The sequence below is a fragment of the Talpa europaea genome (assembly GCF_964194135.1).
Source record: "Talpa europaea genome assembly, chromosome: 10".
In the NCBI taxonomy this organism is placed as follows: Eukaryota; Metazoa; Chordata; class Mammalia; order Eulipotyphla; family Talpidae; genus Talpa; species Talpa europaea.
Window position 1 is genome coordinate 45,897,120 of NC_140077.1, and position 20,780 is coordinate 45,917,899.

The following is a 20,780-nucleotide window of genomic DNA, read 5'->3' on the forward strand; positions in this document are numbered from 1 at the left end:
CGGGGAGCCCTATTCTATGATTTTTGTTACAGTGCTCCTTTAGAAAGTATGATTATTAATTTATTTTTTATTCAAGTAATGTTGGTTCACAATACTGTGTATGTTTTAGGAATACAGGTTCACAGCTCTTCACGTGTGTTACAGCACCATGCCTGCAATCAAAGTACCATAACTCTCTACCACCCTGTTCACCCTTTGCTCCCACCCCTGGGAGGTATTTTTCTTTCTTTTTTCTTTCTTTTTTTTTTAAGATTTATTTATTTATTTATACAAGAACTGGGGTACAGGCCAGATGCGAGGGAGGCTGAGAGGATTCACCAGAGACAGAGCGGGGAACAGAACAGGCAGAGTGACTGAAACACACTGCTAAGGGGAGCAGCGGGCGAGACAGGAGAGGTCTGCCAGGCCATATGGGACCTTCACCGGCTGGCCTTAATCAAACTGGCACTGCAGAGGCTGTGGACAGCTTCACAGCACTGTGCTCAACCGCCTGTGCCACCAGGGGAGGCCTGCTATTTTTCTTTATTAATAAGTGTCTTTTTGTTCTTGTGCACAGGCAGCATGTCAGCTGAAACACCAATCACACTGAAGATTGATCCTCGGGATCTTCAGGTTCAAACTTTCACTGTAGAGAAGTTATTGGAGCCTCTCATAATCCAGGTATTAATATCATGAAATTACAGCAGGTAGTAGCTTCAGAAAAACTAAAAATATGGGGAAAATAGTTAATGAACCAAAGAAAGATGTGATTTTTATAGAATGAATGTCATCTAAAATTGCCCTTTAAAGTGTTATTAAAATGTAAAATTCTGAAAGTCACCCATCTAGTTTCTCTTTTAAAAGTAACAATAGTAATAATGTATATATGTAACTTGCAGAATACCTTTATGTACATTATCTTGTTTGATCGGCATGAAAACTGAGTAAGTTGGGCAGCATGGTTAAGGCTTATTACATAAATGGGAAGAGAGACTAGGCAATTTCACTGACTTGCCCCAAGGCATATGGTGGCTCATTTGTCAAATAAAAAATTATTTTTAAAATACAAAAAATAAATGAGGGAAAAGTTACTTCAGGAATTCTATGATTAAGTCCTTCCTTTGATAATATGTGTAATCATTCTTACTATTTAAGTCCAGATTTTATTTATTAGATTTTTCTTAGGGCAGAACTTCAAGAAACTTATACAGTGGTATAGATTTAATATTTTTGTCTTCAATTCAAAATTTGTGAGGGATGCCACCTTATATATCATACTTCCTAAGAGAAATTTCCAAGTTCTAGAAGCACTCAAGAAGTAGTTGGGTGAGAAGCTACCTTGACCTTACCTCTAATAGTTTAATTATGTTCTTCTTGTTTTCTCTGTGGGGTGAGTGGTGGGGGTTAGAGTACCTCTGAGGATAGACTGTACAATTTTTTATTTAGTACTAATTGGTATCTATTACTGGAAAAGATATGCCTCACTGATGATAGCTTAATTGTCAACTTTGGCAATCTTAATATTGCTAATACATGGTGTGAAATTCCTACAGGAAAGTCTTGATGTTATCCAGCATTGTAATGGCGTCATGTTAAAAAGCAAAGTAATCATTGTTTTTCTGATAAAGTTCACTGAAAACATTAAAAAATAAAGATAAAACAGAACAAACACAAAACAATTTAAGTTTTATCTGCTCTTCTACATAAATCAATCTTTTGATAAATTCCTTATTGTTTGTAAGCTTTCTTTAAGAAGATTGCTGTTTATGCCTCATATAAATGGATCATTGTTTTTAAAGTAGCCTATCATTATTGGGCATTTAGTTTGTTTCCATTTTTTCCTATTATAAAATAATACTGTGCTAAGCATCTTTGTATATCAATTTTTGTCATCAGTTCAAATTGCTTCCCTAGGATAAGTTAGTAATGTAAAAGTTTAAGTGACCAAGATATAAGAATTCTTATGCTTTTTCATACATATCACCATTTTTTTGGGGGAAAGTTTTATGAGTTCTCACAAGTTATTTAAGATTGTGCCATTGCTATGCAGTTACTGGGTGTGGGGTCAGGAAATGGCCTCCATTTTGGAGTTGTTTGATAAAGGAAAGTATGTTAAAGCCACTGTGTAACCCTTGTTTGTTGCATAACGATGGGATGTTAGAGACACTCACTTAAGCCTTGCTAATCACAAAGGTAGCCGACATATTGTTTGTGAATAGAGAAAGTATCATTATGGAGAAACTACATTCTATATGCTAACTGAAAATAATAGATATTTTGCTTAATCAAGTACTGATGCGTTGATATAGTAGTCAGTAGAGAGTTTTTTAAGTGAATTCACATTATGGAAGATGCTCTTTACAGTTTGCATTTTCTGGCATTTTTAAACAACTATATAATAATTTTATAACATTGAGTCCACCTAGAAATTTAAAAGGGAGACTATGACCCAAAATAATTTTATTTGACTGGAAAGAAATCTAACTCTTCAAAAGTGTGATTATGCTAATTTTAGAGGGTTTTTAATGTGGTGCCTGCATTCATTTTCATGATCTGCAAGTTGATGAGTCAGGGAAAGGGAAATTAGTACTTATTATATGACAGTGTGCAGTTGTACCTAAATTTAATTACTAATTTTATCTTCTTGAAGATTGTTGTTAATGTTTTTGGAAATGTTTATTGATTTCTTAAAGACTGTTTAGTATACTACTTCACCATTAGCTGAGCTAGAACAGAGTTTCTTGGTCTTAGCAGCATTCAAGTCAAATTGAAATAAAAATATCAATGATTTATAGCATATCTACTATGTTTACAAACTATCTCATAAAGAAAAGTTCTGGTACAACAAAATCATGTGGAAACATTCTTGATTTTCACTAAAATGGGATTCTGCTTTTCAAAAGCTAGTGTACTTCAAAGTCAAAGAGTTATTTATTTAAAATAATTGATCTTGGCCTTCCTGATGGCGAAGGGGTTAAGCACCACACCATGCAGCATTCTGCAGCCTTTGCAGCATGAGTTTGATCTCTGGCTGGCCAGGGAGCAACCCACATGGTGAAGCAGACCTCTCCTCTCTAGCCTGATGCTCCCCTCAGAAGTGTATTTCAGTCAGTCTGTTCTGCTCCCCACTCTGTCTCTGGTGAATTCTCTCACCCTCCCCCACATTTCTGGCCTGTACCCCAGCTCTTGTATGCATAAATAAATAAATCTTAAAAACAATTAAAAAATAAAAATAATTGATCTATTTAGATTTGATGCATAACCTTCATGTATCTGTTTGTTTGATTATGTATCACTTATTAATACAAGTAAAAATTTCCATTAAATTATATTTCAAAGTAGGATAACATCACATTTTTTTCAAAGAGTGTTTAATTTGAAATTGTTGCATGGGTTAAATATGTAATATTATCTCTTACTGTACTGGAAAACATTCCACAGGAACTTCATAATCCTTAAATCCATTGTGCTATCAGATAAAGTTGTCAATTTAGTAGCCCCATTAGAAAATTTTCAGCTTTGAAAGAGACAGTAACTAAAACAAAGGGACACCCCATGGATTGGAGAACATTTTTGCATACAACACTAGTGACAAAGAACTGATCACAAAAATCTACAGAGAGCTGATTAGACTCAACAAAAACAAAGTAAACAGCCTAGTCAAAAAATGGGCAGAAGAGCTAAAAAGAAGCTTCTCTAAAGAGGAAATGCAAATGACCAAGAGGCATATGAAAAAATGTTCAACATCATTTGTAATCAGGGAAATGCAAATCAAAACTACAATGAGATACCATCTTACACCAGTGAGAAACGGCATATATTAAAAAAACTAGCAACAACAAATGTTGGTGAGGATGTGGAGAAAATGGAACTCTCCTGTACTGCTTTGTGGGAGTGCAAACTGGTCCAACCTCTATGCAGAGCTGTGTGGAGATTCCTCAATCTGCTAAAGATGGAGCTTCCATATGATCCAGCAATTCCACTCCTAGGTATTTACCCAAAGGACACAGAAACATAAATTCAAAAGGGCACCTGCATCCCTATGTTTATAGCAGCACTGTTTACAATAGCTAAGCTATGGAAACAACCCAAATGCCCCCAAATAGATGACTGGATCGAGAAGATGTGGTACATATATACCATGGAATATTACTCAGCATTCAAAAAAGATAAACACATGCAATTTGCAGCAACATGGATGGCGCTGGAAGGGATCATGCTAGCAGAATAAGCCAGAAAGAAAAAGAAAAATACCGGATGGCCTCACTCATAGCAGGGATTTAGAAAACCTAAATAAGGGACCAGGAAAAAGACTATAATAAAGTAAAAATCAAAATCAACAAGGAACTATAAACCAGAGACACACTAGGGTGTGTGTAGGGGGTGGGGGGTGAAGGGAGTAGGGTAAAAACAAGGGTGGTGGGAATTGTATGGGGACTATAACCAAGATGAAAATGCATACTTTTGCAAAAATGAAAAATGATATAAAATATATAAAATAATAAAAAAATTCAGCTTTTCTTATTATTTATCTTTATGTTATATTCCTTTGCAGTCAGGGCTCCATAGAAATTACCACCGCTGCACATAATTCAAAGTTAAAATTACATTTTAATTTTGTGAGTAATTGGTTATAGAACTGTTAATGTCACTTTGACTTCTAAATTCATTTTCTCATATGTCTTTGTACTATTTTTTCCCCACCAAACCTGATTTATTTTTAATCTATTTTTTCTCTTTGGCATAGGTAAATCACTTGGTTATTTTGAAGGGATGCTCAACTTGGGATATATTTCAATCATTCACTTTCATTTTCCCTGTATAATAACTTACACAGTTGCATTCCTCTGTAATAAATTCCTCCAATGGATCAGAAATAATTTTTTTCTCAGCAATTACATTTTTATGATGGCAACTGTAGGCATCTGCATTTTATCACTTTCAAGATCCAAATTTGGCAATGTAATGCAGGAAATCTATTTATGCAGAATTGCAATGAAAAGAATTTACATCTCTATGTTGTAGACTCTCTTAAGGAGATATAAACTGCTAGCTCATGCTACAGTCATTATGTAATGGAACCATTTATAATCTATTCTGCCACAAAGTATAATTTGCTATGTGTCAGATTCATGTTGAATGTAAACTAAAAGAATTGACTTTCTTAAAATCCTTTATGATAAAAACAATAACAAAATCTTTATGACATATTAATCTATCAAGTTTTATTTTTTGAGATGAGGACAAATGTTTGTTGTATTTTCTCTTTATTGAAGTCACGTTACTTTACAACACTATGTAAGTTTTAGGTGTGAATCATTAAAAATCAACAAGTGCCCCACCAACTGGGAGAACCACTAATGATAAAGGACTGATCACAAAAATCTGCAAAGAGCTGATGAGACTCAGCAACAACAAAGAAAATAATCCAGTCAAAAAATGGGCAGAAGAGCTAAAAAGAAACTTCTCTGAAGAGGAAATGCAAATGGCCAACAGGCATATGAAAAAATGTTCAGCATCACTTGCAATCAGGGAAGTGCAATCAAAACTACCATGAGATACCATCTTACACCAGTGAGAATGGCACATATTAAAAAAAATGTGAATGGCACATATTAAAAAAACTAGCAACAGCAAATGTTGGCGAGGTTGTGGAGAAAAAGGAACTCTTCTGCACTGTTGGTGGGAGTGCAAACTGGTCCAACCACTATGGAGAGCTGTGTGGAGATTTCTGGACCTACTAAACATAGAGCTTCCATATGATCCAGCAATTCCACTCCTAGGTATTTACCCAAAGGACACAGAAACATCAATTCCAAAGAACACCTGCACCCCATGTTTATAGCAGCACTATTTACAATAGCTAAGCTTTGGAAACAGCCCAAATGCCCAAAAATAGATGACTGGATCAAGAAGATGTGGTACATATATACCATGGAATATTACTCAGCATTCAAAAAAGATAAACACATGCAATTTGCAGCAACATGGATGGCGCTGGAAGGGATCATGCTCAGCGAAATAAGCCAAAAAGAAAAAGAAAAATACCAATGGTCTCACTCATAGCAGGAATCTAGAAAACTTAAATAAGGGACCAGGAAAATGAATAACTATAAGAAAGTGAAAATCAAAATCAACAAAAAACTATGAACCAGAGACACTTTTTGGGGGATGGGGGCTGGGAGGGGAGGGATTGGGGTCAGAATGGGGGGTTTGCAATTGTATGGGGGAATATAAAAATAAAATTTATTATTTAAAAAAAAATCAACAAGTGCATTCAGTACATTATGTTTACCACTAAAAGTTCAACTATGTCCTTCTCTCCACACTTGACCCCTTATACTTGATTTATCTTCTCTCCTTTCCCTTCCCTTCTGGTAACTGCTAATTGGTCTTATAGTCTGAAAGCTTATTTTTGTTTTATTTAGTTAATCCTGTTTTTTTCCCCCCTATATATACTATATATGAGTGAAATCACATAGTGTTTGATTTTCTCCAGCTGACATTTCATTACACACAATACCCTTTAGGTCCATCCATGTTATTGCAAATGCCAGGATTTCACTTTTTTTTTTTTTTTCATTTCAGCTGAGTCATATTCCATTGTATACCATGTATATCATGTCTTCTTCTGTCAATGGCCACTTAGGTTGTTTCCAGCTCTTTGCTATTGTAAATAATGCTGCGGTAAACACAGGTGTGTGTGTGTATCTTTTTTTTTTTTTTTAAAGAGGCACGTATTTTATTTATATATTTATTTGTTTGTTTGTTTATACATGCACTGGGTACAGTAGAAGTGCGGGAGGGTGAGAGAATTCACCAGAGCCAGAGCGGGGAGCAGAGCAGGCAGAAGGACCGAAGTACACTGCTGAGGGGAGCAGCAGGCGGCAGGAGAGGTCTGCGCGCCATGTGGGACCCTCCTCTCGTGGCCGGGGAGCAGCCGGGGATTGAACCAGCGCCGTGGAGGTCGCGGGGAGCTTCGCAACCCAGCGCTCAACCGCTGCGCCACCGGGGAGGCCCGTGTGTATCTTTGAATAAGTGTTCTTGTTTTTTGGAAACTACCCAGAAGGGGGATAACTAGATTGTAGAGATTTTCTATTTTTAATTTTCTGAGGACTATTCATCTGCTTTCTATAATGACTGCACCAATTTACTTTCCCACAAACAGTGTGTACCAGGGCTCCCTGTAATCCAATACTTGTTGCTTCTTGTCTGTTGTATAATAACCATTTTCAGAGGTGTTGAGGTGATGATAATTTATTGTTGTTGGAATTTTCATTTCTCTAATAATAAGATGATGAACATCTTTTCATGTGACTATTTGCTATCTATGTCTTATTTGAAAAGTATTTATTTAGCTCATCTGCATATTTTTCTGCTATAAATATATTTAAGAAGTAAACATAGAGGTAGGTCAATAGTAATAAACTTTATTTCTCTGGCTCTCACCCTAACTCTTGTAGAATCTCTTGGCCCTTTTCTGATTTCCAGTTCCATAGTTTTCCCCATATATTTCAGGGATTCTCTTTTATATACCCTAGAATTCTCATTGGGTCAAGCTTAGGGATATCTGCCAACCCTTTAATGGTCAGCATAGGCTAGGTTATGTTGTGATAACCAGACAGTCCCTGGATCTCTGAGACTTACCAAAAGTTCATTTCCTCCTCAAGCTATATATCCAATGTGAGTTGGTTGAAGAGGTCTCTGCTTAGTCTGGCCCCTCAAGGACTCAGGCTAATGTAGAGTCCATTTCAACATTTATTTCCACTGTTGTTACAGTGGGAGAAAGAAAACATGATGAATCATGCAAGGATACCTAAAGTGTCTACTCAGTGTGATATTTGAGGTCAATAGGAATGATGGATGTGTGATCCTGCCCTGTGTAAAAGAACGGGAATGACTGTCAACAATCCTGATAAGTATTACTCCCCTCCCCCAGCTTGCTTCCTTTTTAGGGGTTCCTTTTTTGTTACATCTCATCTGCTGTCAAATTACCTTTCTTTCCTGGTCACAGCTGACTCTGTGAGGATAGACAACTGATTTATTGGTACTAAATTGTAGGTTGGCAAGAGCCTGTAAAGCAACCTGGCATGACACTTTTACCTCAGGAGCATGATGGGTACTTGGTCCTGTCAATATCTTTTCTTTGGAGAATTGACTCCATATTGGGAGTGAAGCAGCTAGTACTAGGATTACTCAGTTATATCATGTACAAAGCTGGAAAAACACACACACACACACACATACACACACAAGAAGGTGTGGCGACATGGAGAAGAGTTCTAGTGGAGTAGCTTTCAAGTTTTGATCTACAAATGTCTGCTGTTGAGGGATAATAAAATTACCTCATTACTGGGTTTTCAATAGCGACTTCCAATTTCCAAACCACAGTTTGGTGTCAGAATTATATTCTAGCTTCTGTGACTACTTGCTGTTTCCAGTTCCCTTCAGTACAGGCTACTTGGGTCAGATGCTTGCCTTCCTTATATGCTTTTATTCCCTGGCCTTCTATTTCCTTATCAGTGGCTGAAAGTTCGAAAGAAGTTCCATCAGCAGCAACAATCCAGAGTTCTTATAATTCCCCTTGCTTATTTATGCTAGAATGGAGGTTTGCCTTCAAAACCTCTCTTCTTCTCTTCCCCTCATCTTCAAATTTTAGAATCTCTGAGTATGACTTACCTGTGTTTCCAAATCAGTTTCTCTGCCATGTTTTTCCACTTATGGGAAACTAGATATTCTCCAACTTTCCATTTTGTCTAACTTCATGTTGCTGATGGTGGATGGTCACCACCAATGATGCCCATTGTGAAACCGAATATGGACAGGCAAGGGTTGTTATGTCCTAATGCCTCCAAAGCTGCCAAAGCTCCTCGAGGTAGAACACTAGGTTCCTACAGAAGGAGGAGATGTCTCATTCTGTTGCGTGGGCTATGAGAAGTAATGCTTGAGCCAAGAGTCATGCAGAATTTCTTATGAAGTTAATCCCTTTCAGTTTTCCCCAAATCTCTCCGCTCTTCTTGTTTGAGTCAAAACCAGTCCAAGTGGCTGGATGGTAAACAGTTTTGCCTAACTCTTCCAAGCATCATGTTTTTCTTACTTCCCTGGCTCCTGTTCAGGACCTCTTTGCCACATCCATCTCACAATAAAATTTCTTTCTCCTCTCCTTCAGCTAAGGGAAAATAAATTTTAAAAGAGCAATCATGCATATCAATTTATATAAATAGATGCCTAGATACCAAAGGGTTCATTTCTCATTCTTCCAGGGGTAGATCTGATTGACTTCCAGGTGGCCGAGGGAGGAAATGCTTTGGCTTGTTAGCTTCCTAGAAATATAATTGCCTTTGTTCTTTCAGAAAAGAATTCAAGTTTTATTTTTTTGTGGTTGTGTTTTGTCATTTTATAGGTCATTTTAAATGAGTATGATGACATTTGTACTCTAAGCTTTATTGATTATTATTTTATCCTAATTGATTATTTTATAAATAAAATTTATATCAGATTTAATGAAGATTAATCAAGGTTCCAAGGAAATCTTAAAGACAAATCTGCACACATACCATATTCTTGTATATTACTTTATAGGCATATATTAGAGTTTTGACTTTAACCACTAACCTTAAAAATACCAAATTAAATTTTTTTTAGCACACAGGCTTAAGTTTCAATAAGCATAAGATTTATTTTATGGTAGGATGAAGAAATAAAATAAATTCTACCTCAAAAGGGCTTTAAAGTTGAAGGTTATTAAGTGTAGAGTTGATTCTAATAAAGTGCATTCTTCAATTTCTGCATTCTTTACTGCCAGTAAACTGCTCCCTTGGGAAAATTGTTAGGCTACAGTATTCCTTAGGAGACAAATAGTTGAGAAAAGGGAAGCTGCTCTTTAAATTAAAATAAGGATTAAAAAAACTGGTAGCTAATTGATTAAAATGTCAGGAATCCAGTGGGAGTTACATGGCTGAGCATACAAGGAATATCACGCTTGCTTCTTGAATCTGGAAGCTTTGGGATTAACTGTGGATTGATGTCAGTCTTTTCCTGTGCTTTACCTCTTCTCAGCTTGCTCCCTAGACCTTTTAGTCTATCAGACTCTGATATTCTTTTTTTTCACTCCTACATTGCTGCCCTGTTTTTCTGACCATCTCCAATTCACTCTGCTTCTGTTAATACTTTATCTTTCAGTCATAGCTCATCTTTTCCACCACAAATTCAGACTGATCACAGAGATAGCCACTTCTAACTTAGCTATGGTATAAGATATTTCTCTTATAAATTGATTCAGTGGGCAGCCAGGTGGTATAGACTGATAAGCTTAGATTCACTTGCCTTTTTAGTGGAAAATGCTAGATTGATGGGAACAATTGTGGTGTAGTTGGGCAAAGGAGGAGTCAATAGCTCTCTAGATGTGATCATTTTCACTGCTAGAGTTGTGATTCTATTTTCCATAGAACCCAGGGGCTATTTCAGAATACCCAGCATGTCTTAGAACATACTCCTGAAGCTCCATGACTCTAGACCAGTAGTCAGCAACCTTTTTCTGTATAGGCCCAGACAGTGAAGAGTTTTAACTTTGACATCCATAGGGTCTCTCTTGCAACTATTCTGCTGTTATAGTTTAAAAGGACCCATAGACAATATGTAAACAAATGGATGTGTTCCAATAAAACTTTGTTTAGAAACACTGGCAAGTGGCCAGATTTAATTCCAAGTACTTAATGTGCAGCTCCTTGCTCAAGACTCACCATTTTTTATTGGGATTCTTTGCATTCACTAATTAAGGAAAGGTGGGAATGGGTAACAGCCTACACACAGTTGGTAGCCCCCTGTGAGATAAGTTATGATGCAGTGATTTGTGGCAAGTCCTGTGGGGACACAAAAGTCTCACTTGGGGCAAGAATGCTAAGTAGTCAATTTAGAAAATTCTTGTTCCTGTTGAGATCCCAGGCTGCACATTTAAAATCACCTGGGGAGCTTTGAAAATCCCAAAGCCCATGTTACATAGACAACCAATTAAAACAGAATCTTTGGGATAAGGACCAAAAATTTAAAACCTCCAGGTGATTACGATATGACAACCATTGTGCTGGCAGTTATATTTACAATAGTGAGCATGGTTCTCTCGGCCCAAGGCTTGCCCAGAGAATGGTGCCTCTTCTATGTCTTTTTAATGGGGTTGGGTAGTCCTCATCTGGAATAAATTTATAGGGGACGACTGGATTAGCCTTCTGCATCAACTCTTTGTTCATGCTCAGTTTTCCTCCTAGGTCTCAGTAGCTCTATTAGTACCAGTTCTAGGGAAACTACTAGGTCTTGGATCCATATTCTGCAGCTCTCCCCTACTGAGGAATCCACTACTAGGTAGCATATGGAGCCATGTATGGACTAGGTTATGGTGGAAACTAGGATTTTAGTACCCGTGGCATTCTTGGTTTTGGTGCATTTTGCTTGGGGTGGAGGAAGCGACGGTCAGGAAGAGATTCATAATGCACAAGCCTGAAATTATGATGTGCTGCCATGTCACATGAAGAAGCTGACATTTACAATCATCTGTACCAGTGCTTTTCCTCTTGGTTAGGGCTTATGATTCTCCCAAGATGTCTTATCTTACCTTGGTTTCAATGGATTCAATGGTGAGTTAGACCCTTAAGTCCCACCTACATCCTCCCTCTAATGTTCAGCTTCTGCAGTAGCCTCATTTTGCTCCTCACCATGGTGGGCACAGGACAGGCCCAACAGTTTTCAACATAGCCACATTTTGATGTCATTTAGGGTATGTAGGATGGCATGGATCTCCTCCATGCCTCTTGGGGATCAAGAGTAGCTTAGGAAAGCTGAGCTGTCTTTCCTTCTATCTGTTTAAACTGTTGATGCCAAGATTACATTGTGCCTACACCAAAGTTTTTGCATGGAAGCTCATGAAACAGAGATAAATGGAAGCTTATTCCAAAGATAAATGGAACCCAGATCTCTCTGCTTTCAGTTTTTCCCGAGTCAGGCTAACGCAGCTCTGGGGAAGCCCAGCAAGGGAAATAAGAACATGTTTTTCCCTTCTACCTGTTGGGTCTGTCGGACTTAAGTGAGGAGAGCTTCTCTACTTCATTTTCCTTATGTCACTAGATCCTTTTAATAAAACTCTATAAATTAGATCTAGCTTTTTCTAAACGGTAGTCAAGAGAATTTAGAAAATGGTTTCTCTTTCTCTAATGGCTTCATAATTATTTTTTATGACCTCAAGAAAATCGGCTTGAGGGCCTCCCCGGTGGCTCAATGGATTAAGCGCAGCGCTGTGAAGCTGTCTGTAGCCTCTGCAGCGCCGGTTCGATTCCTAGGCGCCCAGGGAGAAACCCACATGGCTTGGCAGACCTCTCCTGCCTCACTCGCTGCTCCCCTCAGCAGTGTCTTTGGACTGTCTGCCAGTTCTGTTCCCCGCTCTGTCTCTGGTGAATCCTCTCAACCTCCTGCACATCTGGCCTATACCCCAGTTCTTGTATAAATAAATCTTAAAAAAAAAAAAAGAAAATCAGCTTGAAACTCAAAGATGGTCCATAATATTTTGTTCTATCTGCTCTCTGTTTCTCTGGCATAATAGACCTCATGGCTCAGCCTTGGATTTGGAATGTTCAATACTGACAAAATATTATCCATATTTACATTCTGCAAAGAAGTGTTAAATTGATGGTATGCTTATAATTTTATAATTAAGAGATTAGGATAATATGTGGATGACTTGAAGAAACAACTTCAGTGGACCATAGATCAAGTATTGACTAATAAAATTTGAGCTTGGTGAATTATATTTAATTTTTTTTAAAAAAATGAGTCAAAAATGGCCTTTTTGACTTAAAGACAATCCTGACAAATGAGGTACACACAATCAACTTTATTTTTTAAAGTGAAGTAGAATTGAAATATAACATTATATTAATTTCAAGTGTACAACATAATTATTTGATATTTGTATATATTGCAAAGTGATCAACCACAGCTAGTCTAGTTAACATCTGTCTCCATACGTTGCTACACACTTTTTTTCCTTGTGATAAGAATTTTTAAGGCCTGTTCTATTAGCAACTTTCAAATATACAGTATAGTATTGTTAACTGTGGTCACCATACTGTATATTATGCCCCTTGGACTTATTTATTCTGCAAGTGAAAGTTTGTGCCTTTGACCCTCCTCACCCGTTTCACCCACCCCACCCTCCTGCATTCAATAGATTCTTTGTGTTTATGAGCCTGTTATTTTTTTTAAACATTCCACATAAGTGAAATCATATGGCGTTGTCTTTCTGTGTCTGAATTGTTTCACTCAGCATAATGCCATCAAGGACCACCCATTTTATTCCTAATAATAAGATTCTTTAATTTTTTTTTAAAGTATTGAGTGCAAATTGATTCAAATAGGGCAATGCCAGATTAGAAGTGGGGCCTCCCTGGTGGCGCAGGAGGTTGAGCGCCGCACTGTGAAGCTGTCCGCAGCCTCTGCAGCACGGGTTCGATCCCGGCCGGCTGGGGGGAATCCCACATGGTGCGGCAGACCTCTCCTGCCTTGTCTGCTGCTCCCCTCAGCAGTGTATTTTGGTCTGTCTGCCTGTTCCGTTCCCCGCTCTGTCTCCGGTGAATCCTCTCACCCTCCCATGCATCTGGCCTGTACTCCAGTTCTTATATAAAAATAAATAAATCTTTAAAAAAAAATTAGAAGTGGTTAGGGCTATTTCACAGATCACAATTTCTGCTTTCAACGACTAAATATTATTCCATTGTAAGTATATTTGTCATAAATCTACCATATTTTCTTTATCTATCCATTCATTGATGGACACTTTGGTTGTTTCCACATCTTGATAATGCTGCAATGAACATGGTGGTGCATATATCTTTTCAAATCACTGTCTTTGTTTTCTTCAGATAAAAGCACATATGTAGAATTATTGGGTCATATGGTAGTTCTATTTTTAACCTATTGAGGAACCCCCATACTGTTTCCCATAGTCATCACACCAATTTACATTCCCATTAACAATGTGTGAGGGTTACCTTTTCTCTCCTTCCTTGCCAACACTTGTCATTTCTTGTCTTTTTGATAATAACCATTCTATTAGGTGTATGAGATGACCTCTCATCATACCTGATGATTAGTTATGCTGAGCACATTTTCTTGTACCAGTTGGCCGGCCACCTGTATGTCTTTCTTGGAAAAATGTCTATTCAGATCCTCTGCCCATTTTTTAGTCAGATTGTTTAGTTGCTTTTAAATTGCATGATTTCTTTATGTATTTCGAACATTAACCCCTTAGGAGATATACAATTTGAAAATATTTTTTTTTCCATTGAGTAGATTGCCTTTTCATTTTTTTGATGAATTCTCTTATGTGTTTAAATCAATTTAAAACTGAGCATCCACATTTAATTTGTTTATGGGCTGTATTTAAATCACATTGTTTTGCTTTAAAATCTTGCTCATAGAACCCTACAAAAAGTCAATACTTTCTCCTGTGGGCTTCCTTAATATTTATCTCTTATATGTGATGAGCAGGTGATTATATGTTTTGTTCCTTGGATACGTATCCTTCAATAAAAAAGAGTTTTGAGTCAGAGAGCAGGTTGGTATCTCTCTTATTACCAACTGGATCTTAGTCATCTTTATTTTCTAACTGGTTAAGATATTGTTTTGAACATAGTATGTGTTTAATAAATGTTTATTGGCTTGAGATGAGCTAAAAGACCATCATGGTTGGTTTTGGGGGAGTGTAGAATGTTAATTGGCTGCTATGCATTTTCTGAGTTTCCAACATTTCTATCTTCCCCAACGCTTGTTAGCACATTATGGTAATTTTTGATAGGAAATAAGAAATAGTTGAAATTATCAATGACTTGAAGAAGGGACCACACACAACCCCCCTCCTCCAATCCTTATAAGACTGGATAAGATCTTTTACTTGGAAAGATCACCAATTTTACTTATCGATACACAATTTTATTTTGCTACCTTTCTAATTTTCAGAATTCTCTTTGAAGTTTTTAGCTAATTAACATGGCTTAAATTTCTTATATTTTATTTCATCCATTAAAATGAATTCAAGGAAGCAAAGGTAGCCACAAAGGCTCCTGTGAGCTCTAGGGAAGGAGAAGGAAGAAGGTTAAAATTTAGTGTTTTAGCTAATAAACAAGAGAAGAGATGGCTGTTAACATGGCCTTTTCACACTACAGTGATAGAATTAAAAAAAGAAGTTTGGGAAAGAAAACATGGTTTTAGAATATAAAGGTGTTACCAAAGTTAGCAATGGAGAACATCTACAGTGCTAGAGTCTGAGTTAAGCAAGTAGTTGCTGTACAGATGCCACAAATGAAAGCAAATCACAACTGCACACCATATTCTGCAATGCTCTTATTGTATATCAGCTTTGGTTTATAAAATGATAGTTGATGATGACTTGGTTCACTAAACATATTAATTTAATTTTCAGTGTCTTTGGAGCATCTGGAGAAGCATGTCTGAATTAGGAAAGATTAAAAAGCATTTTCCCTATAAATTTTAATATATAAATATTATATACCATTGAAAAGATACCTGTTTTATTTTTTTTCAATTTCCAGTGTTCAGAATTAATAGAGCGAGGAATTTCTTCTTTTCATTATTACTTGAAGTCTCTGATTTAGGACCATTTTAATAGGTATTCTATTCCTGTATCAATGATAAAGGTGTGTCTGCAACCTAGTACAGATTTATAGACTGAAGAAAATCAAGTAAGTAAATCAAGCTCTCTGAGAGCTGCAAGGTTGGAACTGAAGATTTTTCATATGAGAGGAACCCCCTAAGACATGAGAATGAGGGAAAGGAGAGGTTTGTGCATTAGTGACAAATAGAAAAGTTAGCAAGACATGGGTTTGGATTTTACATCAAAAATCATCTTTGTTGTTAATTCCAACTGAAGCTTTGGTGTTCCTTACACAATACAGCTAGTTTTGTACTGGAAAGGAAAATGAGGAAACGGGAATTGTTTTTCAGAATAGCTTGAAAGTTCATTTTACTGGTTAATGATACTCCTTCAAGAGATGGAAAACTTTTTCAAGAATATGTGCACCCACATCCCTCAGTGCAAATCATCTACAATCATGAGTCATAGTCACTGATGAGAGTTAGTTGAATTTTGTAGGTGATTTTGATGGTAAAAAATTTTCATTTTCTTTTTCCCCCACAGGGTTACCAAACCATATTTATATTCCAAAATAAAACGAATCATTGCAAATGTCACTTGACTTTAGTTTAACCAATATTAGATGCTTATATTGGAGCATTTTGAAAGAAGACATAGGTATAAATGATTTATAAATGTGAATAACTTGTAAATTGTAATTGCATTTATTTTTATGGAAGTACAATGTTCTTATACAGTGTTCTTTTCATATTTCTTACTTCTCCAGAATGTATTGTAAGGAACAAAGCATTTCTGGAATGCTCATTTTAATTTCAAAGATCAGGCTATTCTATGGAAAACATTTGGTGCATGAAGGATCTGAACAATAATAGAGGAATGTTCAGTGGGAAGCAGCATGAATTGTGGCACTTAAAATACATTCTGAAGGAATATTTTAGATAATGATATGTATTCTTCATTTTGAACAAAGGTTTTAAACTAGAGCCTGTGATTTTTCATAATCTGGACAAATATCTTATAACCTAATATATAAATGAGACCGACAATAGTAAGAAAGTTGCCTTTTGGAGTATGTGAAAACCATATAATAAATCTTAACTTTATATAATACGTGACAAATGCATGTGGCCTTTTTTTTGACGGCTTGTAAAGTGTGTAGAATGTACTTTATCAACTGCCTTCATCCCATTTAGCATGGGGCATGCTAAGAGCAAGATAATGGTGCACTCAGAAAGAACACTTTTGACAAGGATCCCATAACAGATTCTCTACATCCATGTGGGGAATGGACTAGAAAGTACACATTAAATATCAACTAATATTTGTGTCTTAATATTCACAAAACATTTTATATGATTTAAGTTCCATACAATATTATAGGATCATAGGTTTATTCTCATTTCCCCAATGAGAAAACAAAGACTTACAGCAAGACACTCCACTCTGGGTTGTGGACATGGGAATAAAACAGAAGGTCTAATGGAAAGGGGAGGAAAATTGAAGAGCAGACAAAAATTATATTCATCTACACATTTCTCCATAGTTTGTAAGTTTCTACCTAAAAACTGGGTCCAGATATCCAAGTAGGTATTTAAGAGACAAAAACAAGCAAAATATCTAAGGCTGCAGAGCAGGAAGGGTTATGTGTGTATGTCTGTTTTCAAAGATGTGCTTTGTCATTGTGATAAGTATTGGATATTTGATGACAGGTGAGTCTTGCTTTCTCTTTCATGTTCTCTCTTTCTCTCTCTTTCTCTCTCCCCACCACTTCCTCCTTTCACTCCTCCCCCAGCAGTATTTTATTTTTACCAATTAATTTATTTTTTAATAATTGAGGTATAATTGCTATATATTAGTATCAGGTGTGTATAACATAATGATTTTATATTTGTTTTTTTCTCATTTTCTTTTTAAAAATGTATTAATTTTTTTCAATTTTTTACATCATTGTTCATTTTTAAACAATATTTGCTTCCCCCCACCCCCTCAGGTGTAGTCCCCATGAGTGTCCTTCACCAATGCACCTGTGCACCTCAGTCCCCTGTGCTCCTCCCTCCCTCCCTCTGATCCCTCTCCATCCTCCTCCCCTGCAGGATGTCTCTGATTTATAATTGTCCTTTTTTGCTTTGTTGTGCTTTGTACTGTTACTATTTTTTACACTGATATCTTATTTGGTTCCCCTGTATTCCTGCTATAAGTGAAACCATCTGATATTTTTCTTTTTCCTCTAGCTCATTTCACTGAGCATAATTCCTAGTTCCATCCATGTTGCTGCGAATGGTATGAGTTTATCTTTTTTGATTGCTGAATAATATTCCATTGTGTATATATGCCACATCTTCTTGATCCAGTCATCTATTTTTGGGCATTTGGTTTGTTTCCAGGTTTTACCTATTGTAAATAGTGCTGCAATAAACATAGGTGGACAGGTGTTCTTTTGAAATGATTCGATATTTGTATATGTTGTACAAATGAGCACTATAGTAAGTCTAGTTACCATCTGTCATTATACATCATTACATTTTTTTCCTTTTGAAGACACCTTCTAAGATCTGTTCCCTTAGAAACTTACAAATATGCAATACAGTATTATTAACTATAGTCACCATGCTGTGCATTACATTCCTGTGATTTATTTATTTCATAAGTAGTTGTTTATGATCTTTTGACCCCTTTACCATTTCACACACACCCATGCCTCTGTCAATCTGTTTTCTATAATAATGAGCTTGGAATTTTTTTTGTAGTTTTCTTTTTAGATTCCACATTCCACATATGTGTATCTGTCTATCAATCATCTTTTATTGTTGTCATCACCTGTATCACATTTTTAAGTCGTTCATGCATTGACAACTTAGCTTGCTTCCATTTCTTGGTTATTATGAAAAATGCTGCAATGAACAAGGGAGGAGTTTCAGATAAATACAAGTTTCAGATCTTCTATTTTAAATGCTGGATACAGTGCCTTCCTCGTGGTGCAAGGGTTAAAGTCTCAGCACTATCAAGCTAGTGCCTGCCACTGTGGCATGAGTTTGATTCCTGGCCAGGGAGCTGACCCACATGGAGCAGCTGACCATTCCTATCTGGCCCGCTGCTCCCCTCAGCAGTGTATTTCAGTCAATCAGCTTCTTCTGCTCCTCACTCTGTCTTTGGTGAATCCTCTCATTCCCCACAAATCTGGCCTACCCCCCAGTTCTTCTATGCATAAATAAATAAAATAAATCCTTAAAAAAATAAATACTGGATATAAGGTTTTTTCTTTTTCCCCAAGGGTATCTTCAAGTTTTGCTTCCGAAAATGTTAACCATTGGAGTCTAAGGTTTAATTAAAAAATGGAGCACGAGTTTGATCCCCAGCCGGCCGGGAAGCTACCTACATGGCACAGCAGACCTCTCCTGTCTCGCCCACTGCTCCCCTCAGCAATGTGTTTCAGTTGTTCTGCCTGTTCTGTTCCCTGCTCTGTCTCTGGTGAATCCTCTTACCCCCCCACCCCCGCACCTCTGGCCTGTACCTCAGTTCTTTTATGTATAAATAAAATCTTTAAAAAATGGTTATTTTTCACAACATAGTTTTGTATGAGGTTTTGTTTCCAAATATAGATGCTTAATTTCTATCTCTAATAATTTATAATGAATTTATTCTTATTTATGACAAATTGCAAAAGTAATACATGCTCATTATTAACATTTAAGACAATTCAAAATACAGACTATTTTGAATAGTCTTTTCAAAATATCCTATTCATTAATCCATTTTTATAATAAATGTTTATTGAATATCACTTTGTGTATTATTCTGGATGCTAGAGAACAAAACACATTTCTTTTCATGGAGCTTATAAATTAATATTTGGTGTATGCAACAAACATAAATAAATGAAAGATCTTAGATTCTATACATGTTTTGAAGACATATAAAGTAGTGATATGATACAATGGGATGGGATACAGGGGGGTTGATGTGATACATTGGGAGAGATGAGGATGAGTGATCAGGAAGGCCTCTGGAGTGGGGAAATTGACTGGAATGTGTTTGAGAGGCCCAATGAATAAGGGAAGAGTATAGGAGGCAGCTATGAGAGGTTACAAGGGGCTTGGATGGAGGTTATAGTAAGAATTTGGGCCTTGTTCCCCATAGCTAACTACTGTTTTCTATGTTTAGAATGCTCCCTTCACCCTGTATTAGTAATCTCTTTTTTTAATCTGAATAGATTAATATTTAATTATAATAGTTTTTGCCATCCTCTTGACATAGATTGCCTTGACTTTTGGGGAGGTAACAGCTCTACTGGGAATGAATTGTATGCCTATGAAATACCATCTTTTGTTCTTGGCTGTGGTATCTCAGAACTGTGTTTTCCTTTCAGTTTGTCTGACAACTGACTTACATTTTTTGATTTTAGGTTACTACACTTGTAAATTGCCCCCAGAATCCTTCTAACAGGAAAAAGGGACATTCAAAGAGAGCCAGAGTTCTTCTAGCTTCTGTGGAGGAAGCAACTTGGAATTTATTAGACAAAGGAGAGAAAATTGCCCAGGAAGCCACAGTGTTAAAGGAAGAGCTTGCCGCTGCACTTGAGGATGTACGCAGAGAAAGTGAGTACTTTCCTGCTGGTCAGGAGCACAGTGTGTATTCTCAGGGTGTCAGTTGCCAAATTAGATTTGTGAGTATTTTTTCTTGATTTGAGTTTATTAGTCTTTTGTAGAACTCTGAGGATCTAGCTGTTGCAGGCCGAGTGGTTGGTTAGGCAACTCCAAGACTTGGAGTCCTTCTCCTGGTTCTTCCTTTCAGTTGTTCAGTCTTTCTTTTCTTTTCTTTTCTTTTCTTTTCTTTTCTTTTCTTTTCTTTTCTTTTCTTTTCTTTTCTTTTCTTTTCTTTTCTTTTCTTTTCTTTTCTTTTCTTTTCTTTTCTTTTCTTTCTTTCTTTCTTTCTTTCTTTCTTTCTTTCTTTCTTTCTTTCTTTCTTTCTTTCTTTCTTTCTTTCTTTCTTTCTTTCTTTCTTTCTTTCTTTCTTTCTTTCTTTCTTTCTTTCTTTCTTTCTTTCTTTCTTTCTTTCTTTCTTTCTTTCTTTCTTTCTTTCTTTCTTTCTTTCTCTCTCTCTCTCTCTCTCTTTCTCTCTCTCTTTCCTTTATTTATTTTTTTTA

At 36.5% G+C, this 20,780-nt stretch overlaps 1 protein-coding gene across 1 annotated transcript in view; it reads left to right on the forward strand.

The window, feature by feature from the left end:
* Positions 1–561: 561 nt before the first annotated feature.
* The window catches only part of CTNNA3 (catenin alpha 3), a gene marked incomplete at both ends in the record, with an annotated part of 1,381,762 nt that continues 1,361,543 nt past the window's right edge, over positions 562–20,780 (forward strand). The window contains 2 exons of the mRNA XM_084245749.1: positions 562–660; positions 20,040–20,232. Coding sequence (XP_084101875.1) covers positions 562–660; positions 20,040–20,232 — 292 coding nt within the window. The remainder of the gene's footprint in view (positions 661–20,039; positions 20,233–20,780) is intronic.